The following is a 10499-nucleotide window of genomic DNA, read 5'->3' as shown; positions in this document are numbered from 1 at the left end:
TCTTCATCAGTTAACTCACTAGTGGCAATTTTACTACCAACCAAATTCTAATAAGAAGACATGAAAGCACTCAAGAAGGCAAAATTTTGTTCAGCTTCCTTCATATTCACAGTCGGTGGTGATGAAAATTGATTTGCAGTAGCTGAAGTTCTAGAAATACCAGAAGATCCAGAACCTCCAGAAGCATAGAAACAAGCACGTGGATCACTATAAGTTTTGTGGGGTTTTCTTGTGCAATTTGACTGAGAAATGCTGTGATTGGAGCAATTGTCGAGCCTAAAGCCATGCTAGCCCCATAAAATGCTGGATCTTGACTTTCTTTAGAAGACTTTTGTCATCTCAAGTCATATTCTCGAGCTTCAAATCTTTGCATAAACTCGGAAGCAGTCAAATCCTCATTATTGAATAATTATTCTCTTTCAACACCATTAAAAATGTCGAGTAAGAACTAGGTAAAGCATTTTTGACTGTATCAATTTTATCAGATTCAGATGGTTCAATCTTTACCTTGTCCATTTCAGCAATTAAATGATTGAAATGAGTAGTCATTTCATCAACAGTTTCACCTTTGAGTAGATTAAAGTTTCTAAATTGAAATTTTAACATCACCTTTTTACTTTCCTCAGTGTTACCCATACTTCTCATTTTGATGTGTTGAAATAATGAAGCAGTAATCTTGATACTACCCACATGACGAAAAATGTTATCTGGTAAAGCCATAGTAAGAGTCGAATGAGCTTTTGTTTCAATCTCTAACGCCTTTTTCTCCCCTTGAGAATATTGTGAAATAGCCTTAGGGGTAAAGCCAATAGTCTAATCTCCAATCATCGGTACAGTGTAAACCTCATCAAGACAATAAGAACAGTCAGGATGAACAGAACCAAGATGAGCACGAAAACGAAGTTCCCATTTAGCAAAGTCACTAAATTTCATCAATCGAGGACACTTGGAATGAGATCCAATCTCAGTATCCAATTGTAACATTTTTTGCATGAGTGCGTTTTGAGAAGCTAACGCATAAAAACCAGCCATCTTAAAAACAAACTTAACAAAGCGTGAAAAGTAAATCTAACGAACTGTGAACAGTGTTTATATCAAATTAAAATAACGAATCAATTATAACAAATTGACTGTTATATGAGTAACGAACAAGGAACAATGTCACACGAATTAGCCTATGACGAATTGGTAACGAATCACTAACGAACTGAGTCAACGAATCAGGTCAAGTTGACGAATCAGTCTAACGAATTAGATTAACGACTCTAAATTCAATGTAGCGAATCAGATGAACGAATCTCTGAATCCACTTAACGAATCAAAGTAATGAATTACTAACGAATCAGGTCAACCTAATGAATCAGATCAACGAATCTCGGATTCAAGGTAATGAATTAAGCTAACGAATTAGCTACAGTTAACTAACGAATCGGGTTGTTATAACGATTGTAACAAACTCTGATAACCTTTTCCACGTGGCAAAAGTTTGTTAGATATGAGGTTAACGAATCAGATCACGTGTCTGACAAACTAGTTGACACGAATCAGATTTGGTAACGAACTGAGTAACTAATTGAGCACGAATTAAGAAAGTTTAACGAACTACAATAACGAATTAAATGAAGATTTATAACGAATCTTCAACAACTGATTAAGATCTTCAAATCTTCATCCTTAATTTCCAGATTTCTGGAAAAATAAAGAACACCAAATACCAACTCAAATCCGTAATACTAACTCGATGCTATACCAAATCGTGCAAATAAATGCTCAAAATGCTCGTATACTCATCACGAATCAAATCGCAACAGCTTGTAATTTAACTATACCAATTCTGAGTCCAATAAAACCAAAACACAACCTCTGTTTCCGTATACACGAATCCAAATCAAAATTAATACCAAACCAATCCAATTTCCAATTCCACTCAACCAAAACACTATTAATACCTTAACAATCACCAATCCTCCTCAATTCAGTCCATATTCAACCAAATCAACAGAGAATTCAAAACCGAACCTAAATAAAACAAAATTATACTTATAAACCTTCAATTAACAACTTAACACACTAGATCAAGAGCAATCGAACCCCGAAAGCTCTGATACCACTTGTGAGAACACGGAATCAGCTCAGATCTAAAACGATTAACAATTAGATCTAATCCGTAATGGATCTAGTTCATGATTACTCTTAATTATATGTTATATTAGGTGTATATATGTATATATATAATAATAATACGTTAGATATAAGAATCTTTGATTGAGAGTGCAAACGGACAGCGATTCATTACTTTAATCTCAAAACTTAAATTATCAGAGGCGTTTACCTTTATATATAGAAGATGGGTCTTGTTCATTACACATTCTGTTGGGTTTTAACAAGATTATCAAAGTGATAAAATCCCTATTTTACCAAAATCGCAGCGGATATAAAAGTTTTAAATCTTGTTAATATGATATGTATAAAACCAATTTTAAACATGCAAAACCCAAACCCGGATCCAAATACGAATTACACACTATCAAATACATGCATGTCACTATAAGTCCATGCATGTTACTACTACCTTTCAATATGACAAAACCGGGTGAAAGAGATGATGATTGAAAGGTAAGAACTTGAATATGGAAGCTCCTCAAGCTAGCATACCCCAAGCTTCAACAACACACCACTTCTAGCTAGGATTTGCACTTGAAATTTTCTTCTTCTTTTCTTATGTTGGATGAAAATACCCAAGAGAGGAAGAGAGAAAAGTTTACTTGGAAATTATGTGTGTTATGAAAGAATGAAAGAGAAAGACTTGGTTTTATTTAAAGGCATCTTTCTCTCCACCAATAATAACCATTGCATGTCTCCACGCACCTTGCATGTTTCCACTCAAACATATAATAATATTACATTTGAAAGAGTTATTATCTTTTTCTTTTATAAAACTTTAAACATATATATATATATCCATACATATATACTTTTATAAGTTTATAACTTATGACTTATAAAACCTATTATATGTTAAGAGACATGCTTGGTTATTATTATTCACATATTGTTATTTAACCAACTTAAATAACACTATGTAATGTTCTTTCATAAAACATAAATCATCCATATGATTTGTTTATTACACAAGTACATTTTATTTAGAAACCCCTTTCCAAATTACTCAAGTGTTAATATTCATTTGTTATGATCACATCATATATGAACGAATATTATCGGTGTTTGTCTAGCTTGTTATTGGGTATGACCCGACTTGGATCATAATGTACTAGCCACATCAATTTAATATGTCTCTTGGGCACACCGAGTCCAACAATCTCCCACTTGCACAAGATACATAGAAGATTGATGCAAGTAGCAAATACCGCCTAACTATGGTTTACTACCCCTAATACGTATGACGAAGTGCCATTCAATAACATCATCCCTTTCAAGTCCCATACTTGAAAATGATTTTGGTGAAACTATCATTTATCCTTTTGCCACAAATGTCATGTTAAATCCAGAGACACAGAGTGATCATTCTCTGTTGATTTAACTTGTCAGGCCTTAGACATTTAACTCTCAACGAATAAGAGGGACAAATCCCATATTGACTACATACGTCTCTCACTATCACCTTGTACTATACTTGAGCTTAGCCTTATGTACTGACATATTTCAGAGCTGCGAAGAACTAAGTCAAAGCATAATAGTCGATGAATATCAAGACCCAATATGTATCTCAGGTCGGAGGATACTATGAAGTTCGCCTTTACTCAAATTTACTTATGATCACAAATCCCAAGGATTCCATGCAGTAAAATTGAGAGCGGGTCAGTCCAATATTTATCCCATAAATATCTATGAACCTTAGAAGCAACCCTTTGCTTTATTCATACCTCATGAATATCTACCAATCCAAGTTCATAATAGTCTTACTTTCACATTTGTTCCCACAAATATGAACGACTACGGACGTCTAGAATAATTCAAATTATTCACGGATTTAAACATACTAAAATGGAACTTAACTCAAGAACATGACCATAACCAAAACCATATGATTGAGTTAAAATAAAATTGTTCCAATATCCAAATACAAATTTTGATCAAATCCAATCACTAGAATATCGAAGTCCTAAGGCGCAAGTATGACTCTCATGCTTCGGCCTTTCAAGGAGTTTCGTGAGTGGGTCCGCAATGTTTTGATCAGTGTAAACTTTGCGAATACATATCTTTCCCTTTTCAACTTCATCCCTTATGTAGTTGAATCTCCGCTAAATGTGCCTAGTCTTTTGATGTGCGCGGGGTTCCTTGATTTGAGCAATCGCACCCTCGTTGTCACAAAAGATCTCTAGAGGGTCCTGAATGGTACGAACCACTCCTAGATCGGCAATGAACTTTCTAATCCATGCAGCTTCTTGAGCTGCCAGGGAGGCGGCGATGTATTCAGATTCAGTGGTGGATAAAGCTACCACGTCTTGTTTTGCACTCTTCCATGAGACAGCACCACCATTGAGAACGAAAACGTATCCCGATTGTGATCGAGAATCATCTCGATCAGTTTGGAAACACGCATCAGTGTAACCCTTTACAACGAGTTCCTCCTCACCAGAGCCATATATTAGAAACATATCCTTAGTCCTTCTAAGGTATTTCAATATGCTCTTAACAGCAATCCAATAGCTAGTTCCCGGATTTTGTTGGTATCGACTTGTCATGCTCAAGGCGCATGACACATCCGGTCTAGTGCAAATCATGGCATACATGATGGATCCTATAGCAGATGCATATGGGATACCACTCATTTTGTCTTGCTCATCCTTTGAGCTTGGACATTGAGAAGCACTCAACATCGTTCCTCTTTGAATAGGTACCAAACGTTTCTTAGAGTTTTCCATCTTGAACCTTTTCAAGATCTTGTCAATGTATGCACTTTGATCCAAACCTATCAACCGCCTTGATCTATCCCTATAGATTCTTATTCCCAGAATATAGGCGGCTTCACCAAGATCCTTTATGGAAAAACAGCTTCCAAGCCAGGCTTTCACACCTTCCAAGGTTGGAATGTCATTTCCAAACAGTAATATGTCATCGACATATAATACCGGAAAGTTTATGATGCTCCCACTAGCTTTCTTATACACACAAGCTTCATCAGCGTTTTTGATGAATCCAAATTTCTTAACTTCATCATCAAAACGGTGATTCCAACTTCTGGATGCTTGTTTCAATCCATAGATTGATTTCTTCAACTTGCATACTTTGTTAGGATGTTGTGGATCGACAAAACCTTCAGGCTAAACCATATAAACATCTTCATTAAGATGCCCATTTAGAAAAGCAGTTTTGACATCCATTTGCCATATCTCATAGTCATAATATGCGGCTATGGCAAACAATATCCTTATAGACTTTAGCATCGCCACGGGCGAGAAAGTTTCATCATAATCAACCCCTTGAGTTTGAATGAAACCCTTTGCTACAAGTCTAGCTTTATAAGTATCCAAGTTTCCATGCATATCAGTTTTCTTCTTGAAAACCCACTTACTTCCAACCAGCTTGGAATTTAGAGGTGGAGCAACCAAGTCCCATACTTGATTGTCATGCATGGATTGCATCTCAACATTCATGGCTTCTAGCCATTTGTCACAATCAGATTGCGACATTGCATCTCGGTAAGTGGTGGGTTCATCCGAATCAACCACGTAGCATCCATCCATGAAAAATCCATATCTCTCAGGTGGGGTGCTAACTCTACCAGATTTGCGAATGTTTTGTGTGTTTTGATCAACCATTTGATCATCCTCAACAACCTCTTGTTGATTGCTAGTGTCAACCAAACGTGTATCGGCTTGTAGTTCTCGATCCTCTTCGAGTTCTACAGTTCTATCAGTTCCTTCCATAAGGAACCTTCTTTCCAAGAACTTAGCCTTTCGAGCTATAAACACTTTATGCTCGCTTGGATTGTAGAAATAATATCACATCGAATCCGTGGGATATCCTACAAATATACACTTAGTGGATCGACATTCAAGTTTGTCAGGGGTGTAGATCTTAACATAAGCCTCACAACCCCATACCTTTAAATATGAAAATTTTGGAGCCTTTCCATGCCATATTTCAAAAGGTGTCCTATCCACTTTCTTGGTTGGTGCCATATTTAAAATACTGGCAGCAGAGATCATAGCGAAAACCCAAAATGATAGAGGTAATGAGCTTCTAGCCATCATGGATCGAACCATGTCCAATAAAGTTCGATTCCTCCTTTCAGACACACCATTATGTTGTGGTGTTCCAGGTGGAGTAAGTTGTGAGACAATCCCACAACTCCTAAGATGTTCTAGAAACGCATCATTGAGGTATTCACCTCCTCTATCGGAACGTAGTACTTTGATTGTTTTGTTGAGTTGATTTTGTACTTCATTTTGGAAGACTTTGAACATTTCAAAGGCCTCATTTCTGTGTCTTAACAAGAACACATACCCATAGCGACTATAATCGTCGGTAAAGGTAATGAAGTATCTTTCACCATTTCTTGTCATTGTCCTAAATGGTCCACATACATCCGAATGTATGATACCTAATAAGTCTTTCGCTCTTTCATTTGTTCCATTAAAGGGTTCTTTGGTCATCTTTCCCAATAAACAAGATTCACATTCATCAAATGAATCAACATTTGATTTCAAAAGACCATTCTTTCGAAGTGTATGAATACGATTCTTGTTTATGTGACCAAGACGACAATGCCAAAGAAAAGTATTACTCAAATCCATTTTGAGTCTTTTGGTGTTAGCTTGGTACAACGAGTTATCAATGTATGAGTCATCATGAATTAATTCATAAATGCCATAAAACGGAATCGCTTAAAATAAAAGACAGTATTCATGAAAACATAAATACCATTATCAACAAACATAAAGTCATAACCAGATTGTCTTAATACAGAAACAGAGATAATATTCCTAGTCAAACTAGGGGAATATAAAATGTTTTTCAAAACAATTTCCAAACCATTTGGAAGCTTTAAAACATAATCTCCTCGGGCTTGGACGTCAACCTTTGCTCCATTGCCAATGAAGAGACTTATATCTCCTTTCTTCACCTCATTTCTTCTTTTGAACCCCTGCAATGAATTGCATATGTGAGTTCCACATCCGGTATCCAATACCCATGTGTTAGAAGAAATAATATTAAGATCAATGTGAATCATGAAAGTTATACCTGAGGTTTGCCCCGCATCCCTCTTAGCTTTCAACTCCTTGAGATAGGTCGGACAGTTTCTCATCCAATGACCTATCTCACCACAACCAAAGCACGGATCCTTAGCGCTAACCTTTAGCTTCTTTGGCTTTGGCTCCGCCTTTGCCTTTCCCTTGAACCCCTTCTTGACTTGCCCCTTACCAACGGCAACCTTTGCTTTTGGTTCCGGGTGATGCCTTTTCTTTGAGCCACCCTCATTGATCGCAAGAACGGGTAAAACCTTTTTACCCATGCCGGCCTCGACTGTCTTAAGCATTGCGTGAAGCTCACCAATGCTTTTGTCCCATCCATTCATGTTGTAGTTCATGACGAATGTCTCAAACCTTTTAGTTAAGCCATTTAGGATTAAATCCGTGGCTAACTCTTTTGAGACGGGAAAGTTAAGCCGTTCAAGCCGATCAATGTGGCTCTTCATCTTATGTACATAAGATGAAACAGATTGGGTTTCTTCCATATGACATGCATGAAGCGCTCGAACCGTTTCGAATCGCTCAACCCGAGCTTGAGTAAGGAACATTTCCTTTAGTTGGGTTATCATGTCATACGCCCCATGATTCTCGAAATCCTTTTGGATCTCGGGAATCATTGTTCCCAACATGAGGCAAGAAACTTGCACCGAATCCTCGGTGTATTTTAACCAATCCGCATAGGCATCCAAGTTATTGACATCGGGTTCATCGGGAATAGGATCGTCTAAAATATAAGACTTCTTTTCTTGCTTGAGAACAATTCTCAAGTTTCGATACCAATCCATGAAGTTGTTAAAGTTTAGACGATCCTTATCCAGAATGGATCTTAGTGATAGATTATGCACGTGTGGGATAATTGCGTTCGGTGCGTTGTTTGCGGCCATCTAAAAGAATTTTAACAAAGTTCAAATTAGTATTTTCGATATTAATAAAATTTTAATCTTTAATACCCTTTAAATGTCTCCAAGACAATTATTGATTAAAATCTAGAACCCAACGTTTCATTCAAATAGTAGTTAGGTGACCTTTATCCTACTATTCGAATTAACAAGGTAGTCAACGTTTGACAATTGCAACCCTTGCAACTTCTAGTTTTATGGGATCGGTTAAACATCATATGTTTAGTTGGTATGTTAAATCCCATCAACACCTTTGAACGCCATGTTAAGGTGATCCTATAGTCATGGTTTCAAATCAAGTCGTCCTACTTATACACACGTGTGAGTTTACTCATACAAGTGGTTAGGTGATCCTAATGCCAAAAGTACTTGTAAAATCACCTTAAGATCACAAGTTTTCTTAAATTTGCGTAAGTGATCCTAACTCACTTTCAAGTCTACAAGTGACTTAAGTGTTGTATAAAAGGATGGTGTTTAACTTGTTTTTAAAAGGGATTTTAGTTTTCTAAATTCTAGATTGGAAAACTATTTATTGTACCTTTCATTTGCATGCATTCAAATGTATGGTACTTAGTTGAAAAACCCATTTTCAAAGTTCCAATTAATAAAACCCATTTTTATTATGAAATCATTAGTTATTAATAAAACCAATTTTTATTACCTAACGATTTCTAAGGAATCAATTTTATGCTAGTTGATTTTAAGTTGTTAAGCAAACCATATTGCAAATAATAAGTAAATCAACCATGCAAGCATAAAATATACACAACCACAAGTTCATAACCATAGCCTCTTAATATTGACCACACTTGTGGACCGAAGACAAGTGTGTCAAAAAGTCTCTCCTAAGGGAGCCAAAAGAACATGCACTTGTGTCGGTGAACTCCCACTTGATTCCGCATCCATATGCTCCAAGTGTTTACTCCCGGTGTTGTGGTCTTCATCATTTTATTTGGGCTTCCATCCATGCATCTTCTTTTACAAAATATATCCTAATACATTTTCCTAGTAAAAGAAATACATCTAATCTACTTATTATTACAAGCCATATGAATGAATAAATAGATTACAAACCCAAATAAATATTACAACCAAATCGAATGAACAAACAACCAACACAATCATTCAACCAAACACAAGGCCATGGCTAGGTTATGAACATCTATTACACATCCAAATATGCAATAATACAAGACCAAAATGGTTCCCCTTTTTGCCTCAAAACTTTCGGCCAAAGCTTAAGCAAACCGAAAGTTTCGGGTTTTGTCCAAACAAACTAAACAATCATCCAAATGACTTGGTTTTTCAAGATTACCACATGCATGTAAAGTATAACTTTGAAAAACCATGGGGTAACCAAAACCCCAAAAAGTTTCGGCCAAATGGTGAAACCCACCATAAACCCGAAAAATTTTGGGTCTAATGAAGCATGCATTCGTATAAGCGGCTCTTGATGCCATTGTTGGGTTTTAACAAGATTATCAAAGTGATAAAATCCCTATTTTACCAAAAACGCAGCGGATATAAAAGTTTTAAATCTTGTTAATATGATATGTATAAAACCAATTTTAAACATGCAAAACCCAAACCCGGATCCAAATACGAATTACACACTATCAAATACATGCATGTCACTATAAGTCCATGCATGTTACTACTACCTTTCAATATGACAAAACCGGGTGAAAGAGATGATGATTGAAAGGTAAGAACTTGAATATGGAAGCTCCTCAAGCTAGCATACCCCAAGCTTCAACAACACACCACTTCTAGCTAGGATTTGCACTTGAAATTTTCTTCTTCTTTTCTTATGTTGGATGAAAATACCCAAGAGAGGAAGAGAGAAAATTTTACGTGGAAATTATGTGTGTTATGAAAGAATGAAAGAGAAAGACTTGGTTTTATTTAAAGGCATCTTTCTCTCCACCAATAATAACCATTGCATGTCTCCACGCACCTTGCATGTCTCCACTCAAACATATAATAATATTACATTTGAAAGAGTTATTATCTTTTTCTTTTATAAAACTTTAAACATATATATATATATATATCCATACATATATACTTTTATAAGTTTATAACTTATAACTTATAAAACCTATTATATGTTAAGAGACATGCTTGGTTATTATTATTCACATATTGTTATTTAACCAACTTAAATAACACTATGTAATGTTCTTTCATAAAACATAAATCATCCATATGATTTGTTTATTACACAAGTACATTTTATTTAGAAACCCCTTTCCAAATAACTCAAGTGTTAATATTCATTTGTTATGATCACATCATATATGAACGAATATTATCGGTGTTCGTCTAGCTTGTTATTGGGTATGACCCGACTTGGATCATAATGTACTAGCCACATCAA

At 35.8% G+C, this 10499-nt stretch overlaps 1 protein-coding gene across 1 annotated transcript in view; it reads right to left on the bottom strand.

Annotated features, from left to right (window-relative positions):
• Positions 1-387: 387 nt before the first annotated feature.
• The window catches only part of LOC143636011 (uncharacterized), a 94846-nt gene continuing 84734 nt past the window's right edge, over positions 388-10499 (bottom strand). Inside the window, exons 2-3 of the mRNA XM_077103709.1 lie at positions 6892-8688; positions 388-566 (exon numbers count right to left, since the gene is read on the bottom strand). Of these exons, the coding sequence (XP_076959824.1) occupies positions 388-566; positions 6892-8104 (1392 nt within the window). The 5' untranslated portion in view covers positions 8105-8688. The remainder of the gene's footprint in view (positions 567-6891; positions 8689-10499) is intronic.

Source organism: Bidens hawaiensis, unplaced genomic scaffold (assembly GCF_021521415.1).
Source record: "Bidens hawaiensis isolate Kalapana, Puna unplaced genomic scaffold, B.hawaiensis_p1.1 tig00000566_1, whole genome shotgun sequence".
Taxonomy (NCBI): domain Eukaryota; kingdom Viridiplantae; phylum Streptophyta; class Magnoliopsida; order Asterales; family Asteraceae; genus Bidens; species Bidens hawaiensis.
Note: the sequence above shows the minus strand (reverse complement) of the source record. Positions and strands in the feature narration are given on the sequence as shown.